Source organism: Myotis lucifugus, unplaced genomic scaffold (assembly GCF_000147115.1).
Source record: "Myotis lucifugus unplaced genomic scaffold, Myoluc2.0 scaffold_5, whole genome shotgun sequence".
In the NCBI taxonomy this organism is placed as follows: Eukaryota; Metazoa; Chordata; class Mammalia; order Chiroptera; family Vespertilionidae; genus Myotis; species Myotis lucifugus.
Window position 1 is genome coordinate 2,367,300 of NW_005871053.1, and position 15,887 is coordinate 2,383,186.

General features: G+C 39.7%; 1 protein-coding gene across 2 annotated transcripts in view; it reads right to left on the minus strand.

The window, feature by feature from the left end:
* Positions 1 to 13,883: 13,883 nt before the first annotated feature.
* PPP1R1C (protein phosphatase 1 regulatory inhibitor subunit 1C) overlaps positions 13,884 to 15,887 on the minus strand; it is a 100,691-nt gene continuing 98,687 nt past the window's right edge. For both annotated transcript variants that reach the window (XM_006083038.3, XM_023743669.1), the window contains exon 5: positions 13,884 to 14,380. In XM_006083038.3, the coding sequence (XP_006083100.1) occupies positions 14,292 to 14,380 (89 nt within the window). In that variant the 3' untranslated portion in view covers positions 13,884 to 14,291. The remainder of the gene's footprint in view (positions 14,381 to 15,887) is intronic.

The following is a 15,887-nucleotide window of genomic DNA, read 5'->3' on the forward strand; positions in this document are numbered from 1 at the left end:
CCTTCCTTCCTTCCTTCCTTCCTTCCTTCCTTCCTTCCTTTCTTTTTCCTCCTCCTCCTCCTTCCTCACTTTTTTCTCTCCTCCTCCTCTCCCTTTTCTTCTTTAACAATCCTTTAAAGATGTAAAAGCCACTCTTAGCTTAGGGTAATGCGGTTGCACACATACACAGACCATGTGGCAAACTGGGCCCAGGCCACCCACAGGACCGGGAGGCAGTATCTCCTGTACACGTGTCATCCATTCACTGCACACATAGCGGTTTGGGGGGCTGGCTACAGCACTGGTTCTCAACCTTCAGCATGTGTCAGCCCCCCCTACCCTGAGAGTCTCAGTGAGTATGTCTGCGGTAGGGCCTGAGGTGATGCAAACCACTGGCCTGCAGGTAAACCTTAACTCCTTAGTCTAGTGTTCAAAGCCTTTCACAGTCTAACCCAGCCTATGTTGTTAGCCACAGCCTTCGCTGCACCGTTCACTGTTCCTGGACCTCCTCCCTGCCTCTGCACCGAGTGGATCTTGCTGCTCTCTTTGCCTTCTTTACCTGTCACTGTTCCCCCTTCCTCCAAGGCTCTGAGCATATGCCAGCTCTCCCAGAAAGCCTCTTCTCATCACTCTGGTCTGAACTTTCAGACCCTCTCCTCTGGATGAACAGAGTTCTCTATCCCTCTGTGCTGGGAAATTGTAGCTCTCCATGTCATATGCTTACTGCCAGACTTTAATTTAAAGAAATATCCTTACACATAGTAGGTGCTCAGTAAATATTTGTTGAATAAATGAACATGAATAAAAGAAGAAAGAAAATGTTTATTCTTGTTTGTCCTAAGTGTTTGATATATGATTGAGTTAATCCCTTTTATTTTTTTATTTTATTTTTTTAAAATATATTTTATTGATTTTTTTTACAGAGAGGAAGGGAGAGGGATAGAGAGTTAGAAACATCGATGAGAGAGAAACATCGATCAGCTGCCTCTTGCACACCCCCTCCTGGGGATGTGCCCGCAACCAAGGTACATGCCCTTGACTGGAATCGAACCCACAACCCTTCAGTCCGTAGGCCGACGCTCTATCCACTGAGCCAAACCAGTTAGGGCAAGTTAATCCCTTTTAGATAACATCCCTGGTAAGTCAAAATGAGACTCACTTTTCAAGCACTCTAGATCCACGCAATCTCAAAAGGCCATTTGTGTTTTTTCTCAGAGCAGGCAAATGGGGAGTGCATTAATTCTTAATTAATTCTTAATAGCACACTAAAAGCAAACCTGAATTATACAAGAGAAACATTCAGATCTCCCCCTGTGTCTCCTGTCTGCCCTTGGGGAGATGGGTCTGCAGGTGCACTGATATATTAATTGCAGCTAATCTCACCAACGTTGCTAAGGAGAAAAGCCCACACGCCTAGGCGATTTCCTATAGTGGGAGCCATACAAGCCTGGAGCAAGAATGAACTCCATCATGTATGTCTTTGGTGTCTGGTGGCTGTAGACCTTAACATTTTCTCATCTATCACTGTGAAGACTTCGATAGAATGGAAAAATGATAATGAAGATTATTTAAAGGATCTAGACCAGTGGTTCTCAACCTGTGGGTCGTGATCCCTTTGGCGGTCGAATGACCCTTTCACAGGGGTCGCCTAAGACCATCCTGCATATCAGATATTTACATTACGATTCATAACAGTAGCAACATTACAGTTATGAAGTAGCAACGAAAATAATGTTATGGTTGGGTCACAACGTGAGGAACTGTATTTAAAGGGCCAGAAGGTTGAGAACCACTGATCTAGACAGTACCTGACACATTGTTGGTTCTCAATTAGCCTAAACTAATATTATTATTTTGTATTTATCCGGATGCTATTATTTCTTGTTGAATTTTTGTGGAACACCTAAGGCAAGAAATATCTCATCCAAGGACCGAGTTTGGCTCTCATCCAATTTTAGACTTTGTTACATATGGTCTCTGTGATCTTAGGCCTCTATGAAATGGAGATAGTAAAAGTACCTATTTTATAGGATTGTTGGAATGATTAAGTGAAATGGTTTGTGTAAGGTGCTGAGGCTATTTACAGACACAAGAAAAAACTGAAATGGTACAAGCTATAAAAACAAGAATCTACCAGGAACTTCATCCTCTTCCTTTAAAATTAATCCAGGCTCATCATTTCAGGACCGTAGCATGGCCTTAGCTTCAGTAGCAATATCCTGAAGGTCCCCATGATGGGAAGGCTGTTCCATGTGAAGAGAAGGCCAGCCATTCTATAGCAAAGATCATAATGTCATTGCTTTCAGCGTTTATGTCCTTGCTTGAGGAGTGGAAAGGCAAAGTTACACATATAGATACGGGTAGATCGAGACATGCACTGATATATGGGTATCTATACAGATGGCTCAAGACCGACGCATATTGATATCTATGTTAATATATGTCATGTAGACACTGGATTGTAGGGGACAATTTTCATGGAAATATTAAAGAGAAAGGTGTCGGCATAAAAATAAAATAAACTTTAGACTTCCTAGAAGGCTTTGTTAATTAAACACATTATTAGACATGCAGGTACCTCGTGGAGCAATAATAGCAAGTTCTCAAAAAATAAAAAGCTACAGGCACATGTCCCAGCAAGCTCCACCAGTTTCACCGAATCTTCAATAGCAAGATAAGAAAGGTTTTCTTTGAAGAAAATGAAAACAGTAAGAGGAGAGGATCCTTCATAATGTGGAAACTGCCCTTGTGAGAAGAACAGACTCATCCACTAACTGTGGTAAGTCCAATGCAACCTAGAAGCCAAGTGGCTCAACATTGAAACCATAATTTCTAAACCCACTAGAGAAAAAATGGGCTGCTGGACACAGCCATGGTGCAGAAGACACATTCTGATGGGGATGACTTGGCAGGGTGGGCAGGGACTTACTAAGAGCAAGTTGTGTGGCCGGGACAGGGAGGAGCAGGAGCTGGTCTGGCCTCTCCGGCGGGCTCTCGCCCTGGCTGCCTTTCTCTTCCCACCTCGCCCTGTGCCACAGCTCTGCATCTCTTTGTAGGGCGTCCTCACATTCTTCCCTTTGTCTAGTCTATTCTGGGCATCTGCCTCCATTCTCACCCAGCTTTCCTTAATAGAAGATAATTTGGATGTGATAGCTTAGGGAAGTATTTATTTAACCAAGTTTTAATTCTTTGTGCTTAATTAAATAGCAAATGGGTTAAATTTATTCTCTCTCTTTAAAGAAGTTTTCTTTTTTATTTCAGCATCAGTACATTTATATATATATATATATATATATATATATATATATATATATATATGTACACATTTGTATACATCTATATATTTTCTATACATATGTAGATATACATGTATGCACATATATATTCTATACACACACATATATATTCTCAATCTGAAAAATAGTTCAACTCCACATTACACAATGAAAGAAAAATTAATAAAGTTAATATATTAATAGAAAAAACATACAAATTTATTTGTGATTTAAATATAAATTTATTAATTTTGGCAATTATATTTTCCCACCAAGTTGCATTAAATTATTTTATATCATTACAGCTTTTTATAGTTTAGAATGACAATGTCTAATTTTTAATGTTATTCTGCCCCTACCAGAATGTTATTTTTTAAATTTTATTTAGATAGCAACCAGTTCCACTGAACTACTTCCTATGACAATTTCTTTTACTGGCAGCGCAGATGTGTAGCTTAAGCTTGGTATCACAGAGAAGCGCAGGACCGCGTAGCGTAATTCCTATTTTAGTCATCACTGACTTTATGTCAAGCTTGAATTTTTAGCATACTGGGTGTTTTCAAAAGCAAATAAAGACCCAAATGATGTTTAAAACGCTTGACAAGTATAACAAATAAGTAAACACTTCAAAATGGGACTCTATGTCTTATTAGGGCAAAAGAAGAAAGACGAAAGCAACATCTGGGAATACAATTAGGGAAACATCCACATAATTCATGCTGCAGGGGCGATGTAATGGGAAACCTGCCTTGCCTTGACAAATGCGAGTCTCTTTTATAAAATACAGAAGAGAGGATAAACTCCTGCCATTACTAAAGAGATGTTGAACCAGCCATCTTCAAGCTATTTGGCTTTCTTTTAAGTTCTTACTGTTTCCTTGCTTTGGTTTATAGAAACCTTTGCTACTGCAGGGAAAGAAAGTTTTCCTCCACTCTCCGAGGGTTCCTGGCTGGGTCTGAAAATTAAACTGACAAAGACAGATTAATAGGGGGGAAAAGCATACAAATTTATTTAATATAAGTTTACATGACATGGGAGGCTTCAAAAGAAAATGAAGGTCAGAAGAGATCATTAGACTGGAGTATTTTTATGCTAGGAATGATAAAAAAAAAAATGGCTGAGATAGTTTAGTAGCTGAGCACCGACCTATGAACCAGGAGGTCATGGTTCAATTCCTGGTCAGGGCAATGCCTGGGTTGCAGGCTCGATCCCCATTAGGGGACATTGATGTTTCTATCTCTCTCTCTCCCCCTTCCTCTCTCTGAAATCAGTTTAAAAAAACAACTTGAAAAAGATAAAGAACGGACAGTGTGGAGCAATGTGCTGGTTTAAGGAGCACCAGGTCAGCATGGTCGCCTGGGGGAACCTAACAAGGCCTGTTGTCTCAGATTCTTCTCCGAATCTCCTTGTCTTCAGAGACAAGGCTGCTGCTCTCCTTCAGGTGCAGGGAGGGCACCTCTCTCGTGAGGGCGTTATGGCCTGTTTCAGGGGGAAGCAGGGGAGGTCAGAGTGACCTTCCTGCTCCTACCATTTTCTCACATTCCTCCAGTGTAAAACACTCAGTGCGCCAAGGCGCCATCTTTGGAAGTAGTATGTCTTGATCCCTATCACCGCTTCTGAGAAAAATGGTGTTTTGAAATTCCAATGAAAATCATTCCTCAGTTAGCCTGAGAAGAGCAGCAGTTAGAACATTCTCTGTGGTTCCTTGTTAAGTAGCATATTGTTTTTGTAATGCCATCATACGTATAGTGTATTCCACTGTTATGTATTTAGGTCTGGGGTAATTATGCTTGCTTATATTATTTTCAAGTCTTTAGCAATACAAAGTCTGAGTGAAAATGACCATTTTTCAAATACAGGGGCCAGGGAGCCATGGAGAAGGGGAAAGAAAAAATAGCAATTGTAAAATTATTTTCATTTTATAATTTTTTTAGAAATTAAGAAAATAAAACTACCTAAAAAGATTGATGCCTTGTTCTTTAAGTAAAGATTCTACTTCAGATTGTCATAAACTTAGCAATTTTATTTTGTGCAATATCAAAGGTTATTTTTTTTTTGAAGTATAGATTTAAACATAGAAACTTTTTTTTTAATCCTCACTTGAGGATATTTTTAGAGGGAGTTAGAGAGACACATCAATTGGTTGCCTCCTGCACGTGCCCAGACCAGGGCCGTGGATCAAGCCTGCAACCCAGGTAAGTGCCCTTGACTGGGAATCCAGTCCCTTCAGTGCGCAGGCCTGTGCTCTATCCACTGAACCACACCAGCCAGAGGCTATCGAAACTATTTTTAAAGAAGCCAAATACTTTAAAAAGAGTTTCAATTTGCTTCTTTTATTGGTAATAGGTCATTTAATTTGAAGTTCATGCCAAACAATTAAAGGAGAACTCCGGTCCTTCTTCCCACTTCAGCCTTATTTTAGCAAAATAACTCCTTATGCCTTATTTCTGAAACAGAACGTTTAGTTTCAGGTCAATATGTAAGATACTATAAGAAAACATAAAAGCCTATGGTTCCTAGGGAGGGTGGTTTTTTGCATCCTAAAAACTGTCACAACTTCTCCAACAGATCATAAGCTACGGAAAGGGCTTGCTAGATGATTGGTCCATGTAGCGCCCCTAATGCTCTGGGGACTCTAGTTTTCTGATCTATAAAGTAAGTCCTTCCTGTCAGACATATTTATTGTAATGATTAAAGGCTTGGATCCCAAAATTAGAAAAATAAAAATAAATTAGCAAAATGTACCCAAATTCAAGATCTTCCTTTTAGCCATATAGAAAAATAAATCCAAAATGAGGAACTTAGCAAAGAGTGTAGAGTGAATGATTAAAAATATATACAAAATAAAGGAACGATTTCTGAAAAACATGTCAATATTTATGTATAAAATATCTACAGTGCTCCAGAAAGTGATCCCGGAGAGAAAAAATAACACTTCAGACGGAGTTGGAGGTGAGGGTGGGGTGGTGTTTGTTTTGTGTTTGGTGCTTTTCCAAGCTCAAGTAGGAGCGCAGTGCTGACAGGCCAGCTTCTGGTTGTTGTCAACCCGTTTTGCACCTGGAGGAGAAAAAGAAAATAACTAACTCTCCAGAGCCCAGTGGAAATGTTCCGGAGAGTGTAACATCATGTCACGTAAATCTCGGTGAAGGGGAAAATCTGGTATGCGGCACTTCATAGCAACAAAGCACGCGTGCTAGGACCCAGTACATGATCCAATTAGTGATGGGTGGGAGGACATTTTTGCTGGAAGGACTTTTCAATCTTTAAAAAACAAACAAAAACTGATCACTTTTAAAGATCATTTCCTAAAGAGAAGCTTTAAAAGACAGAGAATATAACTGGTTACAGTGCTATTGTTACTACATGCACACATACATACGTGTGTGTATTTCTAACTCAAACAATTGTGTTCTGTTGGCTGTCATACAAGCACACAACATACCCCCTTTCTCTTCGCATCCCACCTTCCCTTACTACTGCGGTTTTCTGTCTGTTCCCATCTTTTCTTTTCTCCTTTGCTTCTTGCCTGCCATTCCTGAAAGAGAATCAGAGGAGAGAAACAGATCTTAAAGTTTAAAGGAGCCTCACAGTGTTATCTGGTGAAACCCTACCCCCGTATTTTTCTCTACATTTTACTGATCAGAAAACTGAGTCCCAGAGTGATTAAAGGGCTTGCCCAATGTCACACAGCTACAAAACAGGAGACGCCACCCTCTGCCATATCACCTTGTTTTATTTTCTTCCAGGAACGTTTCACTATCTGAAATGATCTCATTTATTTATTAGTTTATGTATATATTGATAGTCTTCAAACACTAGTAATACATCCATGGATTTAAGGGCCTTAACTGTGTTGTTAATTCCTGAATCCTCACCACTTAAGCAAAGTCCAGCATGCCTTAGGGTTTCATGCATATTTATTGAAGAATGAGCTATAATAGTGGTCTCTTGTTTCTAAAGTAGACTTTTAAAAACTGTACCAAATTATGCCATGAAAAAAATATTATAGAATAATTAAGGATATCTGAATTGTTCTATCCAGCTTCAGGTCTATCATAAATATTACCAAAATGTATGCATTTTAAGGAGCAAAAATATCTAGTGAGCCCTAGTCAGTTTGGCTAAGTGGATAGAGCGTCAGCCCACAGACTGAAGGGTTCCAGGTTAGATTCCAGCCAAGGGCACGTACCTTGGTTGCAGGTTCCCCGGCCCTGGTTGGGGGGTATGCAGGCAGCAGCCAATCAATGTGTCTCTCTCACATCGATATTTCTCTCTGTCTCTCCCTCTTCCTTCTACTCTCTAAAAATCAATAGAAAAAATATCCTCGGATGAGGATTAACCAAAAAAACAAACAAACAAACAAACAAACAAAAAAAACCTAGTGAGAATGTTTTTAACTCCTTGAGATGTCTAAATAGCCTGTGCTTCCTTTAGATGCCCCAGGGAAAAGTCCCTGAATTCTGTTCACCTGGAAAGCAGATGACTGCTGACTGCTCAACTGATAACCAGGGTCACTTTAGACCTTCCAAAGGGACCCTTAATTTAGTTGGAAGGTGGCAAGGAACCTGGTTAGAAATATTGACTTTCTCCAACTCCTTTGCATCAAGGGGTGGTCTTGAGACACAGTTCTGGTAAATGAGACATTAGTACGGGTTCAGGAATGTCTTTGCTTCTCTGCTCTGCATTCTTTCCCTTTCTCTGCCCACTAGTCTTTTTGCTTGGAACAGACCAGAAGCCCGGAGCAGCAGCTCTCTTGAAACCATAAAGTAATAAGTTTGAGAAGTTTAAGAAAAATGAAAAATATCTGGATGCCTATTAGCATCTTGAGGTATACTTGGACATTACATTGTGTGACATAAACAAACCTCTATGCCATTATTTGCTGGGTTCTCTATTTTTTGCTGCCAAATGCTTGTTCTGGATAATAATGGAAAATCATTTGCTGAGCATACTCTAATATTCTGTCACTTTTAGGATTCTTACATGCTAGTGCAATAAACTCCTGGGGTTCATTGTGCTCATTCCCTCACATTTGCCTCATTGTTACTGAAGTCAAAAAAGGGGAAGATGATGTCACATTTGTAGAATGAAAAACAAAACTGAAGATGAATCCAATGCCATTGTAATATCCTTTCTCAGTTTCTTCATCAAGTTTCCAGAATTGCATTCTCTCCTTCACCTACTTTTCTCTCTAATCCACCGCCATGTACATCTTCACTCTATAGACTACGTCTCCGCTATCTGCATAAGCTAAGTATGAAATGCAATGAGGACAGTGGCTGCACCTACGTCTGTCCACAGAATGAAGGCGCCCCATAATATAACTGTAAAGGAAAGCGCAATAGTTGAGTGGTAGCCTCTTTACAAAATGCAATCAGACACTTGTGCACTCATGTCAATTATTCTATTTAATTTGAAGAGCAATGCCCAGGGAAAATAGAAACACCCCCCCCCTTTCTGGGTGAATTATATGGGATATTTGCAAATATCCCATAAGGATGTTCACACCTTAAGTACTTACAAGTCATTGAAAACCACAAGGCCAGCCATCATTCTCTGAAATGCTTCTTCCTCTGATATTTAGTTCTTCAGAACGTTATAGTGTTATGAAATACAGTAATTTACTTTCTTTAACAAGGTTCACATTTCAACAACATAAAAATGTTTAATAATTAATATACCTGCTGGAGCTTTGAAGACTTGTTTGTGAAATCAAGGACTTAGAAAAGTAAAGATATTTCTTCCTCCATCCTCCTTCTTCAGAAAAAGCAAGTGTTCAAAATTATATGTAAGCATGAACATTTCCAAGTAGCTAAGTACGCTTTTTCTATTCAGTTTGCATTTGCACTGCTAATAATTGCTGCCTATTGTTATTATTAGAGTGAGTCTCTCTATCCAAACTTTACACTGCTTTTAGATGTGGGCAAAGAAATAGAATTTTTAAATTAATGCAATATTGTGGTTTATTTGTAAATTCATAAATTCATATTATAATTAAATGAACTCTGAAATACTTACACTTAAGTTATTTGCTATGACAATACCCCAAACCAGGGTTTCCAAAATTTCATTCAATTATACATCACTTTTATGATTTTTAATATTTTTAAATATTTTCCCTTAAATTGATTTAAAATATACTCACATTTTAAGCTTGTCTCATCCTAAGCAACAATAGGTATAAAATTATAAATTTGGGGTTGCTGATTATGTATCTTTTATAACATATATTATAATAGTATTTATAAAAATAAAGATATTTTGTCCCTGACCAACCTAAAATAATCTGTTTCCATAATGTAGAAAATATTGGCATAATTGAATAAAAAACAGATGGTGAAGCCCTGGCTGGCATGCTCAGTGGTTAGTGTCAGCCTGCATCTTGGGTTTGATTCTTCGTCAAGGGCACGTACGTGGCTTGCAGGTTCAATCCCCGGCCCCGGTTGGGTACAGGAGGCAACTAATTGATGTGTCTCTCTCCCATCATCACATTGATGTTTCTTTCTCTCTTTCCCTCTCCTTTTCCCCCTCCCTTCCATTCTCTCTAAAAATCAATGGAAAAAATATCCTTGAAGGAGGATTAACAACAACAAAAATAAGGATGGTGAAAACCTTTTTGAGAAAATAAAGTAGTGTGAGAAGTTGGATTTTATAAAGACACATACCCTGGACAACTCTGGGAAGAAAAGAGGGTCACCAAATTATTTTCTAATAGAAAGACTCTAGTCTAGAATCCTACTCTGCTCAGCCACACTCTATGCTTCAGTTTCTCGGGTTTCGGGGCTAAAAAAAAAAATCTGAACTTATCCACCGGACATAACCTTTCTTCGATTCAGTTTACACAATGGAATAGGATCCAAGATGATGAGAAAGGTTTGGGAGGAACTGGTGATGTTCAATCACAGAGATGAGATCCCTTAGGAGATGACAATCAGAGTGTTCTTCAGTATCTAAGTGGCTGTGATGTAGAAAAGGAGGTAAAGTGTAGGAGAAAGAGACAGTTTAACACAGAGAAGGAAAATTAGAGCTCTTTGGCTTGTTGGGGGTTCAGTTGGAGTTATTCAAGGACAAGTGAGAAGCCTGGCCAGCATGGCTCAGTGATTGAACATCGACCTATGAACCAGGAGGTCATGGTTTGATTCCTGGTCAGGGCACATGCCCGGGTTCCAGGCTCGATCCCCAGTGTGGGACACACAGGAGGTAGCCGATCAATGATTCTCATCATTGATGTTTCTATCTCTCTCTCTCCTTCTCCCTTCCTCTCTGAAATCAATTATATATATATATTTAAAAAGAATAAGTGAGGAGATTCATCACTTGTCTGTAACTTGTCTGTAATGTTGAAGAGGATCATGTATAAGGCTTGGATAGATAGCCTCAGGTCCTTTCTCACTCTAATAATAATAATAACAATAGCCACCAATTATTAAATGCTCACTAAGGTGTGCTAAGCATTTTATAGGTCTTACCTCATTTAATTTTCACAAAATCCCCATAGGGTTAGAAATAATTGCATCCATTTTACAAATAGAGAAACTGAGTAAAAAATTTGGCAGAGGTTTAACTTGAACCCAAGTCAGAGTGACTCAGAGCCCCCTCTACTAACCATTATGTTCTAGTATAAATGTGGTCTGGGAAAGATAAAGTTATTGTTTTATTTTGTTTTGGTTAGAAAGTTTCTTTGCCCATTCAGTCAAACTGAAGCCAAGTTATCTTCTTGAAAAAAAATTGTTGTAAACTGTAAGTACTGTGTGAAAAGGAAACTGGAAAGCCATTATCTCAGCTGGTTTCCTTCAAATTTCTGAGAAAACCAACACATTTCCCAAGGACAACGTATGCTTTTAGTTGTGATCTCTGTGTTTTGAGAGTAGAGAACAGACTAGAAGAAAGCAACATTTTTAAGGAAAATTTATGCTTTTAATTTTGATCTCTTTGTGTTTTTAAGAATGGAAGACAGAATAGAAGAATCCAGAAGCCATGCTGTTTATTTCCCAAATGATGTTACAAAATCAGCAAATGCTTTGGGTTCTTTTGTTTGTCTGAATCCTTTTAAAAAAAACATTTATGAAAGTGTCTGTTCAAGGAAAGGGAAGGGCAGTTTTATTTTTTAGCACCTCAGGGTGCTCAAATAATCTCAAGAGGTCTGGGGATGTTTTTCAAATACAAATGATTCAAAATCACTTAAAGCAAATATGTGACTTAATCAGGTTTTAAGTAAAGTGAAATTTAGAAAATCAAACAGTCACAGCAGGTGATCTAGAAACTCCAGGAAGTTTTGGGTGAAACTGACTTAAAAAAGAAAAACAAAACAAAAAAGGACAGGGGGAGGGGAAGAGGAGAGGAAGGAAGAGAGGAAGGAAGGAAGGAAGGAAGGAAGGAAGGAAGGAAGGAAGGAAGGGAGGAAGGAAGGAAGGAAGGAAGGAAGGAAGGAAGGAGAGTACTCATTCAAACTTGAGATACTACTTATCAGTGTATTTTGCATTTATTTTCTTGTAGAAAATATACTAAGGAAAATGATCATTTCTACTATATCATCTTATAAATTCACACATTTTCTCTTAATCTCTATATTATAAGTATCACATTCAAAATTTTTAAAATATAGTTTTACATCTTTGAATCTTGATATTAATATCCCACAATGGAGGTCACATTTGATTTTTTTTCTTTCTGTCCTAATTTCTCTTTTTACTGACTTTTGAGAAATCTTTTCATTATTTTTATCCATGAAACATTTGAACCTCACTAATATCATCAATGTGGGAACAAAGCTTGCCATTCCTCCATAGCCACTAAATTTTTACATTGAAATGCCATAAATAATTAACATTGTTCAGGAGGCCATAACTTTGAATTATCAAAAGCCATCCTATCTAATAAAAGTGTAATATGCAAATTAACCATCACTCCGTCACAAAGATGGCGGCGGCCATGGAGCTGGAGAGAGCAGGAGGCTTGGGTTGCCCCTGGCAATGGAGGAAGCCAAGCTTCCCACCTGCCCTGGCCAGCACTGGGCTCCACTCAAAGCTACAAAGTTCCAATTATAGAAGATAAATAAATCCCAGATACCTGCTGAAAAAAAAAAAAGAAAAAAAGGAGAGGCTGGGAGCTTGGGTCACTGGGGGGGCGTGACCAGCCTGAAAACGGCCATCAGCCCCTCACCCAGGCTGCCTAGGAACCCCAGTAGGGACCCCCACCCTGAAGGGAGTGTAGCCAGCTTGAAAACAGCCCTCAGCCCCTCACCCAGGCTGGCCAGGCACCCAGCAGGGACCTCCACCCTGAAGGGGGTGTGGCCAGCCTGAAAACAGCCCTCAGCCCCTCACCCAGGCTGGCCAGGAACCCCAGCAGGACCCCCACCCTGATCTGGGACACCCTTCAGGTCAAACCAGCCGGCCCCCACTCGTGCACCAGGCCTCTATCCTATATAATAAAAGGGTAATATACAAATTGACCCTAACAGCATAACGACTGGGAATGACTGGTCACTATGACACACACTGACCACCAGGGGGCAGACACTCAATGCAGGAGCTGCCCCCTGGTGGACAGTGTGCTCCCACAGGGGGAGCTCTGCTCAGCCACAAGCCAGGCTTATGGCTGCCAGCACAGCAGTGGTGGCAGGAGCCTCTCCCGCCTCCTCAGCAGCACTAAGGATGTCTGACTGCAGCTTAGGCCTGCTCCCTGATGGCAAGTGGACATCACCCGAGGGCTGCCGGGCTGCCTGAAGGATGTCTGACTGCCAGCTTAGGCCCGATCCCCTGGGGAGCGGGCCTAAGCCAGCAGGTGGACATCCCCAAGGGGTCCCAGACTGTGAGAGGGCACAGGCCGGGCTGAGGGACCCCCCCCCAAGTGCACAAATTTTTGTGCATCAGGCCTCTAGTCTTATGTAATAAAAGCCTAATATGCAAATCGACTGAACGGCAAAACAACAGGTGGAACGACCAATCACTATGACATGCACTGACCATCAGGGGGCAGACGCTCAACACAGGAGCTGCCCCCAGCCCACAGGCCCCAGGCCAGCCAAGGCAGGTGCCAGTAGCGGTCCCCCAATCACCCAGCCGGTCACCCCACAGATTGTCCCTGATTGCCGGTGAGGCCTTGAGACCCTATCCATGCACAAATTTCGTGCACTGGGCCTCTAGTATTTAATAAATAATACTGTCTTAGAAAACCTTGCTTTATACTACTGCTTTATCTTCTCTGCCAATTTTTATAGGAAAGAAATTATTTTTCCTTTATTTTCATAACCCTCAGCAAAGTGCCTTACTAGAGATAAACTGGTTAAAAAAATAATTGTTGAATTAATCAATGACTTCAGGCATGAACTCATGGAATTTCTTATTTATGATAATAGAAGATTTATAGAATGCTAATACTTAATTAAAATGCAGTAGGGAATATTTTCAAATAATAACAAAAAAACATTGCAGGGCAGATTTTGCATATTTTATTTTAGATTTAGCATTTTTCTTTTTAATAACTAAAGACTAATATGTGGTGGTATTTTGAATCAAGAAATCGGGCATTTCTTCATCACTTTGAAATAAATATTATGTACAGATCAACTTAAAAGTTAACAAAAATATTACATATTGATATTCATGAAATATTCCTCTATAAGTTAAACCCAGACACACATTCATGTCTAAATGTATTTAATATTTACTTTTTACTCTTAAATTGCTGCCATTTACATTTGACCTTAGAAGGCAAACTATGTCAGTAGGACATCAGCAATTAAGCTCAGCAGTATTAAAGTTAGGACACTCCCATGTTTGCAAATGTCAATGTCATGAAAGAGAAAAACCCCTGTAAAATAAGTGCTTGTTCTTTACGTGTAAGTGATATGGAACAATCTGTACTTAGTTCTCAAGTTCAATCGAGGAGGGCTTCCGAGGAGGTGTACTACTACGGTATGAGTGTGGAGAGCACAGGTGGAGAATGCTTCTGGAAGTCAAGCAGTAGCGTCCGTGGGTTATTCAGAAAAGTTAATAGTTCGTACTCCCAAGAAGCCCTCTTGCTGCAGCCCCGTAATTAATGGTCCCATTGCTTTTCTCTTTCGTTGACACCTTCTTCTTCTTCAGGGAATGCTGATTCACTCTGGCCTTTCAAGTGTTTAACCCCTGAAATGATACAAATGAATTTCAGTGAAATTTATCCTGACAGATACACTGCTTTGCTGCTAGAGATAAAGAAAATGAGTGGAAAGTTTTCACTGGGGTATATGTATTTTCTCCAAGAATCTCAACAATCTAATCCTATGCAAACCTTTTAATTCACCAAGGAATAAAGACATACCCAGCCAAATTTCCATAAGAGGCGGCCAATCTTTTATAATGTAATCTTCTCCATTAAGAATTGCATCACAGCCTGTTAAAAACCTGTTAACCGAAAAATCTGCTCACAGGCTCTTATTGTAATCCTGATATATCATTTTAGTTCAAATATTTCTTTTGGCCTCTCTGGACTCTATTACAACGAGAACCACTGAAACCCCTAGGAACAAAGGGGCTGCTGTTTGCCATTTCATTGTAACGTGTAAACAACAAAAGAATCATAATATTGTTATTGGGAATAGGAACATACTTATAATTATGAAACCTCGGTACTCAAAGTTCTTCAGTAACTTCCCCTACCTCCTACAGAGAGAAAAAACATTGGCATACCTTTGCCTGCTGTACACGCTTATGTGATCTGGCCTCTCCCTACTGATTTGGCCTCATTTCTCACCGGCCCTTCCTGCTTTCGCCTTTCACAGTAACTTACTCTTTAACAATACAACCTACTCTTCCCTATTCCCTGATCAGACCAGGTTCCATCAAGCCTCCATGCTTTCCTTGTTCTATTCTCTGACAAATGGTTTCTTCCTACTCACCCACCTGGTAATCTCCCACTCATCCTTCTGGTCTCAGCTTGCCTCCTCTGTGAAAGCTCCCTAATTCCCAAGTGGAATGACCTAGATCTTTCTCATATTCCCCCACTGCTCTTGGGTCACTTGCTCTTGTACCAACCACCCAATAGAACTGTATTTGTTTATCTATCTTTCTCATAGAACAAACTTCTTGATGTCAGGATTATGTAGTTTCACTGTGGGGTCCTAGACGCAGTGCCTGGCAAATAGTAGGTGCTCATTAATATTTATTGCATAAATGGTTGATAGAATTCATGAAGAAACAAACAATTTGGTATGTGTTTTTGGCCATTCCACACTAATGTATATTCGGATTTTTTTCAAAATTAATTCAAAGTTGGAATATAAATCAGAAGACAACCACGACAGCCAGATCAATCTACAAAATTATCTTTATGCTAGCTGACACTCTGGGCATATGGGAAATTTTATACATAGTTTTTATTTTAGAAAAGTGGTTTACGAGATTTTTATAAGTACTACTGAAAAACATACCAGTTAGAACTGATAAATGAAAGGACGTTGCCGCTCATGCTTGCTATGAAACAAAAAAACTGGGGGAAACAGTGTGGTTTTTCATGTGCTGCAGTTAGCAAGCTTCAGAGTGCTGTTTGGCAATGAATGACATCCTTGGGCTTGGTGGATTATCTTGCAAAAATATTTGATCAGTTGTAATAATATTTAAATACTTTGATTTGATCCACAAACAGAGATCACTC